Genomic DNA, 24,226 nt, shown 5'->3' with positions numbered 1-24,226 from the left:
GTGCCTTTGGTTTCCGTTTGTGTCAGTCAGGGTCCCGTTCCGACAGAAAGCTCAGACGGAATAGGACTCTGGCGCAGATGCAAACAAAGCCTAAGCCAGGTGCTTTTGCTGGCGTATACTTCAAATAAAGACTATAAAACGTTAAGTGAAAAGGCTCACACTATATGGTGACATGCTGTGATCTATCTCATACATACCTACCCTCCTCCATTGTTCAGGACAGAGCTTCTTAATTTTTTTCTATTTGGGCATGTCATAGTCTGTGCCAACAATTAAAAAAGATACATTTATTCATTCATTTATCATAAAATTAGTCTCTTGAACTCAGTAATACATTAAAATAAGATCTAGGAGTTAGGGCTTGTCCACACGTAACGGAATTGCTGAGACTTAAAGGGAAGGTGTCATGATTTTTTTTTTATTATATTGCTTTTAATAAAATATAAACAAAAAAATGTATTTATTAGTGTTGTGACTTTCTACTTTTTACTGTATTCTTACTTTTACTTCCCTATGGGGGCTGCCATTTTTTTTTTCATCTCTGTATGTGTCAATTAACGACACATACAGTGATGGAATACGGCACATACAACCCCATAGAGAATGCGAACGGGAGACGTTCTATTCTCTGCAGCGTACGCCATCTGTGTGGGAATGGAGCATGTGGCTCTCCCATACAGACCAAAACGAAGCTCGTTCGTAGAGCGAAATCCGGCGCCATTTTCATGTGGACCGGAAGCCGCTGCCGGACAGTAAGATGACGACTTCTGGCCGCGGCCTCCAGCCATATGTTCAACGAGGCGAAGGCGCAAGGAATAGGAGCGTAGACCAGCGGAGGAGGAGGCGGCGGCAGGAGAAGGTAATTTATGTTCGTGTATGTGATGTGTGTATCATGTTCGTGTAAGTTCGTGTTATACTGTCTGCTGAGCCCTGTATCTAATCCTCCTACACTGTGCAGTCTCTCAGAAAATGGCGGCACACAGTGTAGGAGGTTTGAAGATTCAAACCTCTCCTTCTCCTGGCACTAGGGGGGATTGTGTGAGGACACTAGAGAGTGTGTCTTCCCCAAATTTGCAGCATAAATCAATGAGGTTGCTTTACCACAGTGACCATGCTGCAATTTTGGGAACTGCTCCCTCTAGTGGCCAGCACATGAAAATGTTATAAATTAGAATCTAATTTATAATATTTCCTGACTTGTGAAAAATGTAAAAAAAAATAAAATAAGGTGTAATCACTCAAATACTAATTGTTTAACTGAAAATTTGTTTCATAATTTCTAGCGACACCTTCCCTTTAACAAATCTCATCCACACGCTGCGTAAAATTTCCGAGCAGAAGTTGACCTGTGGTGCATATTTTTCGTACCACAGCATGTCAATTCCTGCTGCAGAAAGTGGTCTGAATTCCTGCGTTTTTCAGAGGAGATATCACCGTCTCCTTGCACTGAAAAAGACGCAGCAAATTCCGCACCATTTTCTGCAGTAAAAAACGCAGGAAATGGTGCAGTTTTTCCGCAGCGGTATTACTGCAGACATTTTTTGCAGCAATTCCGTTGCGTGGGGACAAACCCTTACGTTGCAGCCAGAGAAAGGCCTGTGCGGTTTATGATCACCTGTTACATCTTCCTCCCCACCTACATCCAGGGGGGGGCACCTCACAGCATTGGTTTAAGAGCCTCCCCAAAATATGGGGAAACGAAACTCCCAGAATAAGTAAATCTCCCACATGGCAGGAGTCCAGATAGCTTGGGTACGGCGGGTGCAGAATGACTGCCAGCTGGCACTCTAGTGCAACCCTGACTACGACTGTCTACAGGAGGGGCTCTACCCGGAAAACGCATGCACCATTTATAGACGGAATTACATTGGTAAATATACGTGTGTGTACATAATGCACATATACCCCTCGCCTTCCACGTGAGAACAGACTGTATCTACACGTAGCACCTGCCTCTTCTGTCCCAGCTGATCTCTCTTCCCGAGACCCCCGCATCGGTCACATGACCATGATGCAATCAGCGGGCCCTCCTAGCAGAGAAATCCGGCGGCCGTCCGTGTAGCCCGGGTCTCCATGTAAGCGGCGGGTGGACGCACATTCACAGAGGGGCCGGAGTGAGTCCAGCTGCGGAGGAAGGTACAGTACGTCCAGGCCGGAGGCTCCGGAGAAAATGGTGTGAGGAGCTGTTTCAGCACCACGTATCTCCCTGCAGCCATAGGGTGATAGATACACGCTGTATTCTACCTCTATGTAACCAGTCATATATTATAACATGATATATGTAATGCTCCATATACAGGGGCCGCTGCCTGCTCCATAGTGTTCTGTTTGCAGTTTTATTTCTAATTTCTCTCATATTAGACAGTATGTGGCACAAGGGTTCCTTTGTACATAGACTGTAGACACAGAGGGATTATGACTAGGCCTTTGACTAATACCGGAGGACCTCTGGTTGTCCAGAATGTGTTCCCTATAGAAATCTGCCCTCATGGGATTTCAGGGACAGCAGTTTACTTTATCCTCACTGGCCTGTGAAAAGAAGTCCTCAATATGGCACGTGTGGCTCAATCCTGATGATGGGGTTAATATAAATACTGATATATGTTCAAGTACCCAACTAGAGTTGCCTATGGTCACACTTGCTTCATGGTTTCTGTCATAAATGGAAACCACAACGCGTTACCGGATTTATCGAACGCTGTGGTGTCCGTCATCTTGACAGGCAAATAATTCTGCATGCAGCACTATTCTTCCCGTCAAATCTGACGAAACTGTCGATTGTGACATATATGTGACAATCTGATGAAGTCGGAATGATCCTTTCCACTGATGGGTTTTCAGTGTTCAATAAGGGCATGGCCAGACGTGGAGGAGTTTTTCCGCTGCAAATGTTGGTGCAGATTTGGGGCAATTACGCAACGAATCTGCAGCAACATTTGCATATTTGACAGGTAATTCAGACGTTGCAGATATCACAGCGGACTTGCCACAGATTTCAGTTTTTGCATTGCAAAGGCTGAAATACGCAGTGAAATTCCGCTTCTTCTCCGCAACAGACAGTGCATGCTGCGGAGGGAAAATTACGCACCGCAGCCTATGGTCCGCAGCGGAGTTTTCCGCAACGTCTGAACTAACTTGCCTATTAATGTATTGAAACAAATGTAAAAAACAGCCGCAGCGGAATTCCACAGCAATTTCGCCACGTCTGAACGTATGTTCACACGAGGGCGTCCGTAATGGCTGAAATTACGGGGATGTTTCAGCCTGAAAACATCCCCATAATTTCAGCCGTAACGGCATGTGCAGGCGCTTGAACGCCGCGTCCATTACGGGCGTAATTAGCGCTGCTATTCATTGGAGTCAATGAATAGCGGCTCCAATTACGGCCAAAGAAGTGACAGGTCACTTCTTTGACGCGGGCGTCTATTTACGCGCCGTCTTTTGACAGCGGCGCGTAAATTACGCCTCGTGTGAACAGACAAACGTTTGTCCATTGCTTTCAATGGGCAGATGTTTGTCAACGCTATTGAGGCGCTATTTTCAGATGTAATTCGGGGCAAAAACGCCCGAATTACGTCCGTAATTAGTGCGTGTGAACATACCCTAAGACTTATATAAATATATTTGTATCATTAAAATTAATCTTTTCATTTCTGAACTACTCCATATCTTCGGTGCATGTACTTCTTCATCTCTGCCGTTCTCAGCATCTATGACCAGGTTTATGTTTCATATTACATTTAAAGGTCGTTCATAGTTACATACTATTTTTTATTTAATACATTTATCAGACTTACTCATTTACACAAAAAATTCTGCAGAATTAACCCTCCACTAAAGTGACTGTCCCAAAGGGTGCAACAAAATATTCCCCATATGGTTTATCACTTTTGTTTCCCCACAGAAGAATTCATGGAGAAGGAGCGCTTGTAATCTGCGGATACCCTACTAATGGCCTGTTCACATCAGTGTCGGGCTTCCGTTTGGCTTTCCGTTCATCTGTTCCGTCAGAGGAACAGATAAACGGAAGGACAAACAAAAAGTATTGTTTCCATTTACATTACCATTGATTTCAATGGTATTTTTCGGTTTCAGTTTGCCAGCGCGCTACGCTATTGTTTCAGTGAAAAAAATGGAATCCTAGCAGAATGCAGGCAAACTGAAACAGAGAAATACCATTGAAGTCAATGGAAATACAAACGGAAACGTTACTTTCTGTTTGTCTTTCTGTTAGGCCTCATTTACACGAGCGTAATATACGCGCGTGCGACGCGCGTGCTTTTCACGCGTGTCGTACGCACCTATATTACTCTATGGGGCAGTGCAGACGATGCGTGAATTTTGCGCAGCGCGAGTGCGTTGCGTAAAACTCATGACATGTTCTAAAATTCTGAGTTTTTCGCGCATCACGCACCCATTGAAGTCAATGGGTGCGTGAAAACCACGCATGCCGCACGGAAGCACGTGCTTTTCTGTTTACAAACATCCGAACGGAGTGTCTTAGACATGAGCGAACCGAACTTTACCGGGTTCGGCCGAACTCGTTTTGACCGAACCCGGCAGGAGACAGTCACTGTGCAGGGTGCTGAAAGAGTTAAACTGGTTCAGCACCATGGACAGTGACTTCCGATTCCAATATACGTGAACGTGTCAAAAAAAAAAAAAAAGTTCTGACTTACCGATAACTCCCGGCTTCTTCCTCCAGTCTGACCTCCCGGGATGACAATTCAGTCCAAGTGACCGCTGCAGCCAATCACAAGCCAAGCACAGGCTGCAGCGGTCACATGGACTGCCGCGTCATCCAGGGAGGTGGGGCCAGATGTCAAGAGAGGCGCGTCACCAAGGACGCGTCACCAAGGCAAGGGCCGGGAAGTTCTCGGTAAGTACGAACCTCTTTTTTTTTTAACAGGTTACGCGATATGGTGATCGGAATGCACTGTCGAGGGTGCTGAAAGAGTTACTGCCGATCAGTTAACTCTTTCAGCACCATGGACAGTGACTGACGTCGACTAGCCTCATCTCTATGCGAAAAGCACGCAGCCGCGCATCATACACTGATGACACACGGAGCTGTCAAGTGCCTTTTGTGCACGCAAAACGCTGCGTTTTTTGCGCGCGCAAAACGCACACGCTCGTGTAAATGAGGCCTTAATCTGTTCCTCTGATGTAACAGTTCAACGGAATGTCAAACGGAAGCACAACGCTGATGTGAACAGGCCCTAAGACAGGAGCTGTTTAATTTGGAGTTTCAGTACTTTGAATCAAAAGACTTTCATCTAATGTGAATGGCCATCTTTGGTTGTAACATTTTGGCCTCATGCACACGACCGTATTTTTTCCCACCCGTAAATACTGGCGTAAATACGGGTCCGGTGTCACACGTATTCCACCCGTTTTGCACCAGTATTTACGAACCCGTGCCCGTAAATATGGGTCCGGTGTCACCCGTATTCCACCCGTATTTACGGGCACGTTTTTGGCGGCAAAATAGCACTGCACTAATCGGCAGCCCCTTCTCTCTATCAGTGCAGGATAGAGAGAAAGGACAGCCTTTTCTGTAATAAAAGTTAAAGAAATTCATACTTACCCAGCCGTTGTCTTGGTGACGCGTCCCTCTCTTCACAGCCAGCCCGACATCCCTGATGACGCGGCAGTCCATGTGACCGCTGCAGCCTGTGATTGACCTGTGATTGGCTGCAGCGGTCACATGGCCTGAAACGTCATCCAGGACGTCGGGCCGGATGTCGAGAGGGACGCGTCACCAAGGCAACGGGCGGGAGACCGGACTGGAGGAAGCAGGAAGTTGTCGGTAAGTATGAAAGTCTTTTATTTTTATTTTTTACAGGTTTATACTGATCGGTAGTCACTGTCCAGGGTGCTGAAAGAGTTACTGCCGATCAGTTAACTCTTTCAGCTCCCTGGACAGTGACTATTTACTGACGTCGCTTAGCAACGCTGCCGTAATGACGGGTGCACACATGTAGTCACTCGTCATTACGAGAGCTCCATAGACTTCTATGGACTGTCCGTGCCGTTATTACGGCCTGAAATAGGACATGTTCTATCTTTTTCAACGGCACGGGCACCTTCCCGTGAGAAAACGGGAAGGCACCCGTCGCCAATAGAAGTCTATGAGCCCGTTATTACGGGTCGTAATTACGACCCGTAATAACGGGAGTTTTTACGGTCGTGTGCATGAGGCCTAAGAGTGTGAATAATTCTGAAAAAATAAATATTTTGATACAGTATATGTACATGTTATCTTATTTCTCTTCCTTTCTTAAAGTGCCATGATTCTGCAGTGTCTACGTTTGGGGACTTGGTTATTCTTTTTATCATTGACTGGGGCCAGCCCCGCGGATGAGAGTGCCGCAAGGGGAAGCCGCACAGACCAGGGAGACGCCGCATTGGACGAGAAACACCAAGACTCTTATGGCACCTTTGCTTCTGAGTTCTATGACTTGAGATATTTATCTGAAGAAGGTCAGGAAATATCTCTGTGAAAATATGGTAGCTTCTGGAAGATAGGAAGGGGTAATCTAGGGTTGTCCAGGATTAGAAAAACATGTCTGCTTTCTTCCAAAAACAGTGCCCCACCTATCCACAGGTTGTGGGTGGTATTGCAGCTCAGCCCCAGTCACTTCAATAAAGCTGAGCTGTCATACAAGACACAACCATAGGACAGGTGTGGCGCTGTTTCTGCAAGAAAGCAGCCATGTTTTTCTAATCCTGGACAACCTATATGAATAATTGTTAACAGATTAGTACTGAGCAGAATGAGGACAAATCATTCATTGTACTGTGTGTACATTTTAGGGAATTACACCAGGTTATGTTGGTTGCTGTGGGTTATGGTTTACAGTTTTCAATTGTAAAGTGAATCATTTACAGTGGCTAAAGGGAAATATTCTTTAAAATGATCAATTCATTTGTGAGGGTCGCGTGCTATGTTAACCTTATAAGTTCATTGTCCCATTTTGTTTTTGATAAATCCATATCTATAATAGAGTTAAATCCACATAATCTGCCAGTCTGTGGTCTGGAGTTCTCAGTCCTAATGCTGCATAAGCAGGAAACTACCGAAGATCAACAAGCAAATCCTGTGCATTACATACACAGCATGGTCAATGGGCTCCCCCAAATGTAATAGAAAAAAGTAGAAAACTACAGCATCCACATACACATCTTTATCAAGCATACATTGTTATTGCTGAAACCTGACACTTTTTTTATTGGTGAAGAATAAACTGCATATTTTTCCTTTGTAAATCTCTGTGGATGCTATGGCTTTGCACTCTTTACCATGTAATGTCTCTGTGTAGTTTAGAAATAAAAGCTAAACTCTGATTGGTTCCTGTGGGTAATAAGGCCGTTTTCTCTGAGATACATGAGGACCTGATACCTGATCTTTTACTTAAAGGGGTCGTCCAAAAAAAAACCCTCTTTTACTTTTAGAACCTGTCAATCAGAAAGGTTATTAAAGTTAGAATGGTGGTGGGGGGCACGGTAAATAGAGAGGGACAGCGCATGCTCTCCAGCTGAGAATGGGACTAAGAGCCCCTTGTTCTCAGCGACCTTGGGGATACTAGAGGTTGGACCCCGACCATTCTTCTTTTTATAACCTGTTTGATTGTATACATTCTTGAACAAATAAGTAAGCACAATTATTGTCATTGTGTGTATGATGTGCATGCATGCTCTGACCTCTTAGGCGCGTTTTGATCGCGTTTCTACCGTGTTTTTATTTCAGTTTTGTAGCGATTTATCATCTGTTTGTTAAATGCTGTGAAAAACACATTGTGAAAACCGCATGCGTTTTACCACGAATCGCCACGGTATTTGTGGCCATGCGGCTATTACAAGTTAAGCACACGGTTTCAATGAGCTTCACCTGTAATAATTTTACGGCAAAAATCCGCATTCCAAAACCGCAGTAGATCACATGCTCTTTTTGCAATGCATTTTTCACAGCAATTAAGGCTTGGTTTTTCCGTTGCGGCAAAATGCATTTTTTTGCAGCAATTTGCAGCATAACCGCTCCATTTTGCTGCGATTTTCGCAAGATCGCTGAATAACTGCCTGGTTTTTCTGTGATTCGTGGTAAAAAAAAATGCATTTTGGCCGTGACGTGTCAACCCAGCCTTAGAAGCACATTATGTGGAGCCGCAGCAAATCAATGACTAAGGATTCGTTTACAAATGCTTCGGGGTTCCGTCAGGGGAACCCATGAATGGAAACCAAATGGAAACCAAATGGAAACCATAGCTTTCTGTTTGCATTTCCATTGATTGCAATGGTAAAGCTTCCATTGCTAATGGTTTCCGTTTGTCTCCTTTTCGTAAGGTTTCCATTTTTTTCGGCGGGATCAATACCATATTCGACCCTTTCACTTTTTTCATATTTTGTTATGTTGAGGCCTTGTGTTAAAATAAAAGAAACGTTTTTTTTCCAACATTCTGCACTCAATACCCCAAGTGAAAACAGAATTTCAGAAATTTTTGCAAATTTATTAAAAATGAAAAGCTCAATTTTCGCATGGACTTAAGTATTCAGACACTTTGCTATGACACTTGGAAATTTAGCTCTGGGGGCCGCCCATTTCTCTAGATCTTTGAAATGTTTCTACAGCTTGATTGGAGTCCACCTGTGGTAAACTCATTTGATTGGACATGATTTGGAAAGACACACCCCTGTCTATATAAGGTCTCACAGCTGACAATGCATATCAGAGCAAAAACCAAGCCATGAGGAGGAAAGACATGCCTGTACAGCTCAGAGACAGGATTGTGTGGAGGCACAGATCTGGAGAAGGGTACAAAAAAAAATTCTGCTGCACTGAAAGTTCCCAAGAGCACAGTGGCCTCCATAATTCTTAAATGGAAGAAGTATCGAACAACCAGGACTCTTCCTAGAGCTGGCCGCTCCACCAAACTAAGTAATCGGGGGAGAAGGGGCTTGGTAAGAACAACTGGTCACGCTGGCTGAGCTCCAAAGATCCTGAGTTCAGATGGGAGAAACTTCCAGAAGGTCAACCATCACTGCAGCACTCCACCAATCTGGGCTTTATGGCAGAGCGGGAAAGAAGCCTCTCCTCAGTAAGGCCTTATTCACACGAACGTATATGTCCGTGTGACGGCCATTAAAACAACGGCCGTCTCACGGACCTGTGTAATTCAAGGGGGCCGTTCACTGCTGTTATTTCAACAGACCGTGTGAGGGGTCCGTGACAAAATCGGACATGTCCTATTTTTTTTGCACTTCAAGCATCCCTCCATAGACTAGTCTATGGGGGGTGCGTGATAACGCGTCCCGAAAGCGTACAGCACAGATGCACCTCGGACATGAAAAAGTTTTTTTTATGTCCCGAGGTTCGCAACGCTCGTGTGAATCCGGCCTAAAAGTCACATTAAAGCTTGCCTGGAGTTTGCAAAAAAAAGCACCTAAAGGACTCTCAGACTGAGAAATTAGATTCTGTGGTCTGATGAAACCAAGATTGAACTTTTTGGCCTAAATTCTAAGCGTCTGCCCAATACCATCCTTAGGGGAGATTCACACGAACGTTGCGTTTTTGCGCGCGCAAACAACGCAGCGTTTTGCGAGCGCAAAAACCATTTGACAGCTGCGTGTGTCATGCGTGTCTGATGCGCGGCTGCGTGATTTTCGCGCAGCCGGCATCATAGAGATGAGGCTTGTCGACGCCCGTCACTGTCCAAGGTGCTGAAAGAGCTAAATCTTTCAGCACCCTCGACAGTGAATGCCGAACACAACAGCGAAAAACCTGTAACAAAAAAAGATAAAGTTCCTACTTACCGAGAACTTCCCGGCCGTTGCCTTGGTGACGCGTCCTTGGTGACGCGTCCTTGGTGACGCGCCTCTCTTGACATCGGGCCCCACCTCCCTGGATGACGCAGCAGTCCAAGTGACCGCTGCAGCCTGTGATTGGCTGCAGCCTGTGCTTGGCCTGTGATTGGCTGGAGCTGTCACTTGAACTGAAGTGTCATCCCGGGAGGTCGGACTGCAGGAAGGAGACAGGAGTAATCGGTAAGTTAGAACTTCGGTTTTTTTTTACAGGTTAATGTATTTTGGGATCGCAAGTCACTGTCCATGGTGCTGAAACAGTTTAACTCTTTCAGCACCATGGACAGTGACTATCTCCTGACGTCGCGTACCGATAATTTTTTTGCCGGGATCGGCCAAAACGAGTTTGGCCGAACCCGGTGAAGTTCGGTACGCTTGTCCGGCTTCGCTCATCGCAAAGACACTCCGTTTGGATGTTCGGAAACAGAAAAGCACGTGGTGCTTTTCGGTTTTCATTCATCCTTTTCACTGCTGTTGCGCGAATCACGCTCGTCCCATGGAAGTGCTTCCGTGTGGTGCGCGTGATTTTCACGCACCCATTGACTTCAATGGGTGCGTGATGCGTGAAATACGCAGAGTTTTTGAACCGGTCGCGTATAGTACGCAGCGAACAAACGCTGCGCAAGAATCACGCACTGTTTGAACTGCCTCATTGACTTCTATAGTGCTGTGCGTGATGCGCAGAAAATACGCGGCCTGCACGCGCGCAAATCGCGCTCGTCTGAATCCCCCCTTACAGTGAAGCATGGTGGTGGCAGCATCATGCTGTGGGGGTGTTTTTCAGTGGCTGGAACAGGCAGACTGGTCAGGGTTGAGGGAAAGATGAATGGAGCAAAGTACAGAGATATTCTTAATGAGAAACTGATCCAGAGCGCTCTGGACCTCAGACTGGGCCGAAGGTTCACATTCCAACAAGATGATGACCCGAAGCACACAGCCAAGACAACACAGGAGTGGCTTAGGGACAACTCTGTGAATGTCCTTTGAGTGGTGCAGTGTCCAATCGAACATCTCTTTCGAGATCTGACAGTGGCTGCCCCCATCCAATCTGACAGAGCTTGAGAGGATCTGCAGAGAAGAATGGCAGAAAATACCCAAATCCAGGGGTGCAAACCTTGTGGAATCATACCCAGAAAGACTGGAGGCTGTTATCACTGCCAAAGGGGCTTCAACTAAGTATTGAGTAAAGGGTCTGAATACTTATGTCAATGCAATATTTTAGTTTTTCCTTTTCAATAAATTAGTGAAGATTACTATCATTCTGTCTTCACTTTGTCATTCTGGGGGATTGCGTGCAGAATGATGGGGAAAACGTGTTTTTTTGTTTTTTTATATTAAGCACAAGGCCTGAACATAACAAAATGTGAAAAAATTTAAAGGGTCTGAAAACTTTTCGAATGCATTGTATGAAGTTCATTGAAACCATGTGCTTCACCTGCAATAGTTGCATCACAAAACCGCAGCGATTTGCGGTACAACGCTTGTGGTTTTTACAATGCGTGTTTCTCAGTTCAAGAAGCACATGAAATTGATACAAAACTGCAATACCAACGTGGCAAAAATGCGATCAGAATGCCCTATGTACTTCCAGCCTATGGCCACGCGGAGCGGACCTGACACCGTCGCAACGCGGCCAACAAGCCGCACTGGCACTATGTAGGATCTGCTGTCAAATACCTCATTAAGGGTTATTCTGGTTACATGCGCATGCGCACTGACACTTCATTCATTCTCTATGGGAGCGCCGGAGATAGCCGAGTGCAGTGTTCGGCTTTTTCCAGCGATTCCATAGAGAATGAATAGGGGGTAAGTTGTTGTAATTTGCAAAATCGTGCACCAATAAAGGGTGTATTAATTCATGGCCGCACGATTTTGCAGATAAAGGGACTGTTTTTACGGCGCGAACAAGCTGTTTGACAGACCGTTTGTTAGCCGCGTTGCGACCATGTCAGGGCCGCTCCGTGTGGCCTTATCCTTAGTGTTTTCTTTAGGCGTTTTTACAGTCTATCAGGCAATTCATTCATTCGTTGAGTTCTGCGCGGTTCTTCTCGTTTCCCTGTCAGTTTTGTTGTGCTGGGCATATAGTTTCCAATTTTTTATACAGGTGTATTATGTTGAAACACCTTAAAAAAAAAAAAAAAATGCAATGTTTACTCAAATGAAAAACCGCGCAAGGTTTTTCAGATGCAGTTTGTACAGGGTTTTTTTTTTTTTTATAGCCTGCTTATGTTTAAAAAAAGCTTTCTTCCTCCCTACAGTGTCTGTTCACCTGAGCACTACTGCCACCGTGACTACAGATCCCAGCATACTCTTACCGCACTGTACTACAAATCCCAGCATGCTCTTACAGCACTGTACTACAAATCCCAGCATACGCTTACAGCACTGTACTACAAATCCCAGCATACTCTTACCGCACTACAAATCCCAACATACTCTTACCGCACTGCACTACAAATCCCAGCATACCCTGACATCACTGCAGTAGAAATCCCAGCATACTCTTACAGCACTGAACTACCAATCCAAGCATACTCTTACCGCACTGTACTACAAATCCCAGCATACTCTTACAGCACTACAAATCCCAACATACTCTTACCGCACTGCACCACAAATCCCAGCATACCCTTACATCACTGCAGTAGACATCCCAGCATACTCTTACAGCACTGTACTACAAATCCCAGCATACTCTTATGCACTGTACTACAAATCCCATTATACTCTTACAGCACTGTACTACAAATCCCAGCATACTCTTATGCACTGTACTACAAATCCCATTATACTCTTACCGCACTGCACTACAAATCCCATTATACTCTTACCGCACTGCACTACAAATCCCAGCATACCCTTAGGCCTTATTCACATGAACGTGTCCGTTTTACGCGCGTAAAAAACGCAGCGTTTTTCCTGCGTTGCAGTTCCGTGTGACATCAGTGTATGGTGCTTGTCAGCGGTTTTTACGCGCGTATGTCATGCGTTTTTTACTTCCGTAAAATAAACTGAAGTATGTGGTTTTAGTTTTCTCATCATTTCTTTAGCAACTGTTGCGTGAATCACGGACCGCACACGGATGTGCGTCCGTGTGCTGTCCGTGGATTTTCACGCACCCATTGACTTCAATGGTTGCGTGATACGCAAAAAACGCACAAGTATAGGACATGCAGTGAGTTTCACGCAGCAGACACGCTGCGTGAAAAACACTGAATGTCCCCATTGACTTGCATAGGTCCATGTGACGTGCGTTATTTTCACGCGCGTAACACGGACGTGAAATACGCTCGTGAAGTAGGCCTTAGGCGAAATTCACACGAACGTGTGCGTTTTGCGCGCGTTGCAGTTCCGTGTGGCATCAGTGTTTGGTGCGTGACTGCGTGTTTTTTTGCGCGTAAGGCCTCGTTATGACACGTGGTTTTAATGTTTAGAAACCTAAATGAAGGAGGTAGTTTTATCTCATCAACTGTAGTGCGAATCACGCGCGGCACACGGAAGTGCGTACGTGTGATTCTTTATTTATTTTTATTTTTTTACAAAATGCTCAAGTATAGGACCTGTCGTACTACAAATCCCAGTATACTCTTACAGCACTGCACTACAAATCCCAGCATACCCTTACAGCTCTGCACTACAAATCCCAGCATACAGCACTGTACTCCAAATCCCAATATACACTAACAGGACTGCACTACAGATACCAGCATACCCTTACATCACTGCACTACAGATACCAGCATACCCTTACATCACTGCACTACAGATACCAGCATACCCTTACATCACTGCACTACAGATCCCAGCATACCCTTACAGCACTGTACAATAAATCCCAGCATACCCTTACATCATTGTACTAATAAATCCGGGCATACCCCCACAGCACTGTACTACAAATCCCAGCATATCCTTACAGCACTGCACTACAAATCCCAGCATATCCTTACAGCTCTGCACTACGAATCCCAGCATATACTTACAGCTCTGCACTACAAATCCCAGCATATCCTTACAGCTCTGCACTACAAATCCCAGCATACAGCACTGTACTACAAATCCCATTATACTCTTACAGCACTGCACTACAAATCCCAGCATACAGCACTGCACTACAAATCCTATTATACTCTTACAGCACTGCACTACAAATCCCAGCATACTGCACTACATATCCCAGCATACTCTTACAGCACTGCACTACAAATCCCAGCATACAGCACTGCACTACAAATCCTATTATACTCTTAAAGCACTGCACTACAAATCCCATTATACTCTTACAGCACTGCACTACATATCCCAATATACTCTTACAGCACTGCACTACATATCCCAGCATACTCTTACAGCACTGCACTACATATCCCAGCATACTCTTACAGCACTGCACTACATATCCCAGCATACCCTTACAGCACTGCACTACATATCCCAGCATACTCTTACAGCACTGTACTACATATCCCAGCATACTCTTACAGCACATGTTCACACTGAGTTTTTTGCAGGCAGAAAATTCTGCCTGGAAAAATCAGCTCCGGTTTTTTGAAGTGGTCTTGCACCACACGCGTTTTTTAGGCTTTTTTTTTTTTTAAAAAAAAGCTCTCTTCAACAGAAAGATGGCATAACCGCAAGCGTTTTTGCCGAAAAACGCGTCTATTTCCGTCTCCCATTGATTTCAATGAGGTTTTTGAGGCGGAAAACGCCTAAAGATAGGGCATGTTGCTTTTTACCATGACAGTTTTTTTTTTGTTTTTTTTGCTCGCAGTAAAATAAACGCCTCTACCTCCCATTGAGTCAATTTTGGCCGTTGTTTTTGCTGCGGTTTCCGCGACAAAAACGTGACAAAAAATACTGAACAGGGCCTACACAGCACTGCACTACAAATCCCAGAATACCCTTATAGCACTGTACTACAAATCCCAGCATAGACCCACAGAATGTGTACGTTGCTTTATTGAACTCCATGCTTTTACATAAATGCAGAATGCACATTAAGATTAAAATCAAGGATCAGCCATGAGTTTGAAAGAAATTAAGAATTTATTTTTAAGCCATATCACCCAGCCTTGGATTTGCACTGCACTGGTACCTCAGGGACTTCGGTGCCCAGAAACCAATCATGCAAAATCTGCGCTCCAAAAGCCAAATGGAGCTTATCCCTTTTGAGTCCTGCCGTGTGTCTAAGGGGGGATTCACACGAGCGTGTATTCGGTCCGTGCGGGCCGCGTGGTTTTCACGCGGCACGCATGGACCAATACAAGTCTATGGGGCAGTACAGACAGTCCGTGCTTTTTGCGCAGCGTTTGTCTGCTGCGCAAAAAGCGCGACAGGTTCAATAACTCTGCGTATTTCGCGCATCACGCACCCATTGAAGTCAATGGGTGCGTGAAAACCACGCAGGTTGCACGGAAGCACTTCCGTGCGAACCGACTGAAACAGCGCACCAGCTGTCAAAAGGATGAATGTAAACAGAAAAGCACCACGTGCTTTTCTGTTTCCGAACATCCAAACGGAGTGTCTTTGCGATGAGCGAAGCCGGACAAGTGAACCGAACTTCACCGGGTTCGGCCGAACTCGTTTTGGCCGAACCCGGCAAAAAAATTATCGGTACGCGACGTCAGGAGATAGTCACTGTCCATGGTGCTGAAAGAGTTAAACTGTTTCAGCACCATGGACAGTGACTTCCGATCCCAATAAACATGAACCTGTAGAAAAAAAAACAAAGTTCTGACTTACCGATAACTCCTGGCGTCTTCCTCCAGTCTGACCTCCCGGGATGACAATTCAGTCCAAGTGACAGCTGCAGCCAATCACAGGCCAAGCACAGGCTGCAGCCGTCACATGGACTGCCGCGTCATCCAGGGAGGTGGGGCCAGATGTCAAGAGCGGCGCGTCACCAAGGGCGCGTCACCAAGGACGCGTCACCAAGGCAACGGCCGGGAAGTTCTCGGTAAGTACGAACTGTTTATTTTTTTTCAACAGGTTTTTCGATATTGTGTTAGTCATTCACTGTCGAGGGTGCTGAAAGAGTTAGCTCTTTCAGCACCTTGGACAGTGACGGGCGTCGACTAGCCTCATCTCTATGATGGCGGCTGCACGAAAATCATGCAGCCGCGCATCAGACACGGATGACACACGCAGCTGTCAAATGGTTTTTGCGCGCGCAAAACGCAGCGTTGTTTGCGTGCGCAAAAACGCAACGTTCGTGTGTATCTGCCCTAAACAGCAGTTTACAAACACACATGGGGTATTTCCATACTTGGAAGAAATTATAACAAATTCTGGGTGGTGTTTTTTTGGTTTTTTTTTTATTCCCCCCTCCAATGTTTCTTGTGAAAAATAAAAATCTTTAACTAAAACCGCATCTTGAAAAAAAAAAATTTCCGTTTCACGGCCCTATTAAAATAAATTCTCTAGAACACCTGTAGTATCAAAATGCTCACTACACCACTAGATGAATTCCTTTGGTTGTGTAGTTTCCAAAATGGTTTAACTTCTAGAGGGCTTTCACTGTGCTGGTACCTCAGGGCCTCTGCAAATGTGACATGGTGCCCAGAATCCAATCCAGAAAAATCTGCCCTCAAAAAAACCAAATAGCGATCCTTCCCTTCTATGCCCTGCCATGTGACTAAACAGCAGTTTACAACAACAGATCGGGTATTGTCATACATCTATGAAACACATGTGGGGTCAAAAAGCTTGAAGGCTGTAATTTTCGAAAATGATTTCTTCTTTGGGGTGTTTATGTTTTTGAAAATTTTTGTTTATGCCCTTGCAAACTGGACATGGTGCCTGGAAAACAACCTAACCATAAGGCCTCATGTACACTTCCATCACCGTTTTCACGGCCATTTTTCACGGATCAGTGTGGTTCCCGTGTGTACTTCGTGTACACTTCCGTGTCTCCATTTCCGAGAGGAAACTAATTCCCATTCACACTATGCACCCGATATCAGTGCGGGCACAGTGTTTCATTGTGAATAGCGGTACACAGCATGGACAGCGACAGGGTCCTGAAACATTAGAAATCTATATTGTGAGTGCTGCGCATGGTACTCACTGTCCAGCGGTAGTCACTGTCCACGGTGCTGAAAGAGTTACGATCAGTGCTGGATAGAGCGAAGAGGCTGCTGATCAGTGCTCGATAGAGAGAAGGGGCTGCAATGATCGGCAGTAACTCTTTCAGCACCCTGGACATTGAGTACCATGCGCAGCGCTCACAATATAGATTTCTAATGTTTCCTTCAAAAACCCGCAACAAATAGTGAGGTGCAGCGACTTCCGCTACAAACTCAGAAAAAAAGTTTATACTTACCCAGAACTCCCTGCTTCCTCCAATCCGGCCCCCTGGGATAACGTTTCATCCCATGTGATTGGCTGCAGCGGTCACATGGACTGCCGCGTCATCCAGGGAGGTCTAACTGGATGTCAAAAGAGGGACGCGTCACCAAGACAACGGCCGGGGTATGTATGAACTTCTTTTTCTTTCTTTCGCTGCGTTCCGCTGCAGAAACTCTGCCTGAAAGGGCTGCCACTTCTCTCTATCCAGCACTGATCGCCAGCCTCTTCTCTCTCTGTGCTGGATAGAGAGAAGGGGCTGCCGATTTAGTGCAGTGCAATATCTCTCTCTCCGTGTACTTCTGCCCGCCCGGCCGTTGCTAGGCTACAGCTCCGTCACACACGGACGGCACACGGATGCCTTCCGTGTGCCTTCAGTTTTTTTTTGATGGACCCATTGACTTGTATGGGCCCCACGGTCACGGGTAAGGGCATGCTTTACTTTTGTTGGAACAGAACAGGACCGTCAAAAAAAACTGAAGTGTGCATGGCCCCATTGAAATGAATGGGTCAGGGTGCTAGCCGTCAAAAGAACGGCTAGTACCCTGAAGGAAAAAACGGAAGTGGGCATGAGGCCTAAGGAGGCCCCAAAATCCACAAGCTGCTCCTTCATTTCTGAAGACTGTGTTTGAGACAAGTAGCACACTATAGCCACATATGGGATATTTCTAAAAACTTTATCAGGGTAATACATTTTAATTTCCCTTTCTTTGTTTACAGCTTTTATGTTACAGAAAAAAAATAAAAATTAAATATCTGCAAAAAAATAGTGAAATGTTTACGTTTCACCACCACTTTGCTTTAATTCATGTGAAAGGGTTAACAAACTCACCAAATTCTGTTTTGAATGCTTTGAGGGGTGCAGTTTTTAAAATTGGGTAATTTTATATGGAATGCTAGTATATAATCTTGCAAATGTGAAAAATGTCTGCTAAATTTATAAGCCCTCTAACGTCCTCAAAAATGAGGCTCTGTCAGGATGGTCAAAACTGGCTGCTGCGGTAATGGGTTAACGCCATTGTGTATATTTTTCAGGGTATCCTTTTCCCACTGCCCCTCCAGTTGATCCTTTTGCAAGGATACGTGTAGATGACTGTGGAAAAACTAAAGGATGCTTTAGGTCAGTATGCGTATATTCTACTGTACATTTCGACAATCTCAATGTTGTACAGATTTCTTGGTTTATTCGTATCTTGAGGCCTAGTTAGATCTTGATGCAGTAATACTAACGCATTTTTATTCCTTTTATGTTCCAAGTGTAAGATTTATTTCAAATTAATTATATGTAAAACATAGTTATCCTTTACAGTTCATCCACCACATCTGCCAGTCTGATGCAAACATTTAATTACTGTATATAGACTCTCAATGTAATCTGTTTAGTTGTGAACCTATTGCAAAGATACTGTAATTTACTCCATACTAGAGAGAATGTAGTTTTTCTAACTAGGTTCATATATACAAATGATCAGTGGGACGACTCGTCCCTTCATGGAAAATACATGCCTATTAAGGATCCATATGTATTATATGCCATCACTTTCTGACCGGTGGGAATCTGACCTCTGGCTAGTTTAGTTCTGTGGCCCCTTCACTATTTTTTTGCTGCACAGTGATGTTCCCGTTCCCCTGCTGTGCAGGGAACCTCAGCATCGCACTATTTAATGGGGTCGTGCTGCAGTTCCCTGCACAGCCGGTGGCCGGGTGCACCGATGCGCAGAAAAAAAACGTTATGGGGAAACAGCACTAAACTAGCGCTGTGCCTCTCATTCTCCGGATGATTAGGTGTCTTAGAAGTCGGACCTCCACTATTCAGATAGTGATGCCATATCTTTGTGATGTTCCATATTATGAGACGGGGAAAACCCCCTTTAGCTAACTACTTGCCACTGTTTGGAGTGAATCGCTTAACTAGAACTTGTATTGGTTTACTTTTAGGTATGGCAAACCTGGATGTAATGCTGAGAACTGTGATTACTTTCTAAGCTACCGTCGTATTGGGGCGGATGTTGAGTTTGAGCTTAGTGCTGACACTGATGGATGGGTAGCGGTTGGGTTTTCTTCTGACAAAAAAATGGTAAATAATGAAACACCTTACTAAAAAAACGGTGAAGAATAAATAGATATTATATTGGAAAATTGCATAACTTTTCATCCAATGAAATAAGTTTTAGTTGCTGAAATCATAATACTATTTAATTATGTATATTAAGTTTATACTGATGCTAATGAAAGGTTTCTATTGTAGGGAGGGGATGATGTCATGGCCTGTGTACATGATGATAACGGAAGGGTACGCATACAACACTTTTATAATGTTGGCCAGTGGGCTAAGGAGATCCAGAGGAATCCAGCCAGAGATGAGGAAGGCATATTTGAAAACAACCGTGTAACTTGTCGTTTCAAACGTCCTGTATATGTTCCTAGAGATGAGACAATAGTGGATTTGCACTTAAGCTGGTATTATCTGTTTGCCTGGGGCCCCGCAATTCAAGGTGGGGAAACTCATTGTTTTTTAACCCAAGTGTAACATATATTTATTATGTATGATATTTTTGTTCCATCATATTACAAGTTCCATATTTACTATATACAGATCTAGCATGTGCCAGAATTCAGTGTCTAATATATATGCCACCAATGTGGTGCAAACTTCTCCATATACTTGCCTTACTGTTCCTACAGTCTGTGACCTCAACAGCAAATAGTTTGTCACGTGACTACATGTCAGGCGGCGGCCATTGGCTACCATGGTCAAGTGATGATTACTATTAACAGGTCATGACGCACCAATGTTAAACCAAGTTTCTGCATGGGTACCAGACTGGTAGAAGGAGAAAATTGAGGCGTACGTATGTAAGGTTGTAAGATTTTTATGTGTAAAGTCCACTGCCACCAAGTGATTAAAACTGGTTTACCTTTTCAAGTAACAATAAACTTACACTGGTCTGTGCTACATCTACATCATGGTTTTAATGTAAACACCACAATGATGTATTTTAAACTTTGTCTAGAGCTATAATTAAAAAATGATATAAAGATAATGGTGTCTTTAGAAGATAACTGTTCAGACTAAGGCCCTATTCACATCACGTTAGGGGCTTCCGTCGGAGGTATACATAGGGAAGACCCTCCAACAAAAGGCCCAAATGTATCCCACTTTATGGCATACAGTGGGATACGTTGCCTGGGGACTGGCCCTGGCAAAACTACTGACGTCACTGTGCATTTATGGACAGCGACTTCAGTACTTCCCTATTGGATTGGATTCGGCAAGCAGAGCATCAGTTGATGATCTGCTCAGGGACTCCAACACTCTTCATGACTTCAGTTTTCAGGGGGCTGGAGTCCTGGGACAGAGCCATCTAATAGCGCTATGCTCAGGGACTCCAACACTGTGGAAGCTCCTGACTTCACTATCCCTATATGGACAGTGATGTCGGGAGCTCCCCGAGGTTTAACGTATACCTGTGGCGGATGCCATACAGTGGCATCCGTCACCCATAGGCTCCCATGTTAAAAAATTTATAATGTCCGGTGTACGTTTTTCTACGGAATCCCTCGGGATGGAATAGCGTAGTCTACTATGCTGCTCCATCCTTCAAAAACCGATGTATACCAGCTCGAATGGAGGCCAAAAGGACACTTTTGGTCTCCGTCGGGATAATGGAGCCCTATGGACACGTTTATCTTGTACATTGGGTGCTTTCCCGACGTACAAGATAAACGTAGTGCCTTTGTGATTAGAATGGGGCCTTAGATTAGTAAAACACAGTTACAAGGTTGAAAAAAGACAAAGCTCCATTAAGTCCAACTTATAATCCTACCGTGTTGATACAGAGGAAGGCATTAGCCCCCATAATAAAGTTAATGGGACTGACCTCAATACCACACACAACCTGTGGACAGGTGTGGCACTGTTATTGGAAGAAAGCACCCATGGTTTTCTAATCCTTTGCAACCTGTATGATACCAGTGATGGATTAAGGGTACTATCCGCCATAGAGCTATAAAGCTGATACTGATGTTACTGATATCCTGGGGCAAGGGGAACTTGCCAACCCCCAGTGTCAGAATATGACATTTGTATCCAGAGGTGTGTGCAGCCCATTTGTCAGGGTGTGCAGTTAAAGTGAGGGGACATTGTGTGGCACATCGCAGCAGAACTTCAAACCATTTGTGCACCCCCTAAAAACATAGGTTTAGTGTATAGATACAGTACCAGAAGAAAGCTTTGCAAAAAGATACGGTATCTGAACCAAGCTTATTGAATAGATATGATATAAGAAACCAGGTTAGTACATAAATATGCAATCCATACTGGGAGTAACTGCAAAGATATGGTATTATTTATTTTTCTGTTACTTAAACAGTGCCAATATAGTCTGCAGCGCTGTAAAGACAGTGTCACTATTCACATCAGTCCCTGTCCCTCACAATCTAATTTCCCTATCTCAGGCAGATGCATATAACGGCCAATTTCATAGGAAGCCAATTAACCTATCACTATGTTTTTAGAGTGTGTGAGGAAACTAAAGTACCCGGAGCAAACCCAGGCTAACCTGGGGAGAACATACAAACTCCATGCAGATTTTGTCCTTGGTCATATTTGCACACAAGACCTCTGTGCTGCAAGCTAACAATGCTAACCACTGAGCACTGCTGGTATTAGAACCAAGCTTAGAGCAGGAATAAGGATCCAAGCTCAAAGCATAGATCTGCTAACATAACTAAGCCTAAAGCATTGATATGATAACCGAACCAATCTTATAGTATAGCTACAGTAACAGATCCAAGCTCCGTGCATAGATAAAGTAACAGAAAGAAGCCTAGATGATAGATACAAGGGGTTTAGCTAGCGGGGCATGCCTAGTTACACTCACACAAAGGCAAACACCCGCCTGGGCAGTCCAGCACATAGTGCTGGAAAAGCAACACATTATTACTATGGCTTCCAACATCTGTGGCAGCTGCTTGACACAGAGAGCCACCCCAGGCCGACCCACATACCTTCTCTGTCAGCAGAAATCAGCTGCTGTTTTATTTAACTGAAGTGATGGATGCACTCTATGTGCCGGACAGGGGTGGCTCTGTGTATCGGGTGACTCTCCATGCTCAGAGTGCCTCTGTTAGTGGAGGAGAACAGCCGATTGCTCAAAGCTCACCACATACATGGACGTGCTCATACGTACGCATAAAACAAGCTCACAAGATACATTGGACAAACATCCAGGCAAATATACTGTACGTACACATACAGCCAGACATTAATGGCCTTTTAGATGTTTTCTCATTATCTTGTGTTGCTAATCTAATATACTGTATATGCTGAGATATTGAAGAGCAAGGGGCCCTCAGATGTCTGTGTCCGCTACTGGAAAAAGGAGTCTCCTCAGCTTGGACGTAACTAAAGTCGCAGCTGCTATGGGACCCAGGGGCTGAGGGAGCCCAGTCTGATTTAAAAAAAACAACAAAAAAAACATTCATTTTGATAGGGAAAAACAAGTGCCCTTCTGTTTTCTGTGGGTTCTCTGATTTATGACACTACTATCTACCCCCTGTAATTTTGTCTGCAAACGATATACTAAAACTAGCCCTATGAATCCTAGTTACGCCCTTGCTCCTCAGCTATACTGCTATGCTACTGCAGAGGCACTGCTCCTTCCCTGACAAGCTGGGTGGAAAGCTACTTATATTGACTTCTTTGTAGTGAACAGAGGATAACTATGCAGAGAACTGGTTGTGGGGACAGTAACTAGGAAAGACTGGGCCCCATAGCAAACTCTTGATTGGGGCCCCCCAGGTGTCACACGTAGCCCCCCCTTATAGATAGTGCCCCCTGTAGATTGTGCCATACAGCCACCCCTGTAGACAGTGCTACACAGCCCCACCTATAGACAGTGTCACACCCACTTGTAGATAGTGCCTCCACCTCGTCCTTGTAGATAGTGCCATACAGCCCCCTGTAGATCTTGCCATAAAGCCCCCACTGTTTATAGTGCTATACAGCTCCTACTGTATAGTGCCACACACAGCCCCCTGTAGATTGCGCCACACACAGCCCCCTGTAGATAGAGCCACAGCCCTCCCCCTAGTGTATAGTGCCACACAGCTCCCCTAGTGTATAGTGCCACACAGCCCCCCCTTGCGTATAGTGCCACACAGCTCCCCCTTGTGTATAGTGCCACACAGCCCCCCAAGTAGTACAAGGCAATGGCTCATCCGAGAAAGTTGTATCAGCCAGTGGGATGTCAATCAAACATGGAAAGGTAGGTTTCGAGGCAGGACTATGTCACTCTTCAGGATAGTGGCACCGCCCCATGGCCCTTTAATGAGTAATTAGAATATAGTGTGCGCCATTATAAAAGTTAACTTTAAAGATTCTGCATCTGAAAAACATACATTTGGAAATATTGTCAGGTCATGTATTACCGAATGGTGGCGGTTCAAGGGGTTAAAACTACCAGACAGGTTTCCATGAAATATACAACGAATTAAGAACAATTCCATGTGACCTGCAATTTTGTTATTATAAATATATCCTATATAATTACAGCTCCAGAACCAAGCTAATACATATATAGTGTACAACAACCATGCTCAGTACATAAATACAGCATTAGAACCAAGCCTTGACATGTATACAGTACCAGAACCAAGCTCCGTACATATATACGTCACGAGAGCCAAGCTCAGTACATATATACAGCACCAGAACAAACCTCGGTACATATATACAACACCAGAAGAAATACAGCTTAATTTCGTGCAACCCCTGCCGTATAGGTTTGTACGGCGTAAAACTACAGCTCCCAGCATGGCCCAAACAATAGTAAGTATATGCTGGGAAATGCTGTTTGACAAAAAAAAAAATCATACCACCCATCATCTCGCTGCAGATCATACAGTACAGTACTGTACTACAGTACTAATTAGAGGCAGAATAAACATTTACATTAAGTGACTCACCGGTGACGTCTCAGATTCTAGTTATTTTCTAGTTCTTTTCTTCTCCCTCCAGTCC

The 24,226-nt window shown here is 44.6% G+C and overlaps 1 protein-coding gene across 2 annotated transcripts in view; it reads left to right on the top strand.

The window, feature by feature from the left end:
• Positions 1-1,729: 1,729 nt before the first annotated feature.
• Positions 1,730-24,226, top strand: part of FRRS1L (ferric chelate reductase 1 like) — a 33,529-nt gene continuing 11,032 nt past the window's right edge. The window contains exons 1-5 of one of the 2 annotated variants that reach the window (XM_075826845.1): positions 1,730-1,870; positions 6,287-6,483; positions 18,238-18,322; positions 19,141-19,279; positions 19,451-19,697. In XM_075826845.1, the coding sequence (XP_075682960.1) occupies positions 6,291-6,483; positions 18,238-18,322; positions 19,141-19,279; positions 19,451-19,697 (664 nt within the window). In that variant the 5' untranslated portion in view covers positions 1,730-1,870; positions 6,287-6,290. Of the gene's footprint in view, positions 1,871-1,902; positions 2,137-6,286; positions 6,484-18,237; positions 18,323-19,140; positions 19,280-19,450; positions 19,698-24,226 lie in introns of those variants that run through there. The other variant, XM_075826843.1, reaches the window with a different exon arrangement.

This window comes from Rhinoderma darwinii, chromosome 5, assembly GCF_050947455.1.
Source record: "Rhinoderma darwinii isolate aRhiDar2 chromosome 5, aRhiDar2.hap1, whole genome shotgun sequence".
NCBI lineage: Eukaryota > Metazoa > Chordata > Amphibia > Anura > Rhinodermatidae > Rhinoderma > Rhinoderma darwinii.
This window is presented reverse-complemented; position numbering and strand designations above follow the sequence as displayed.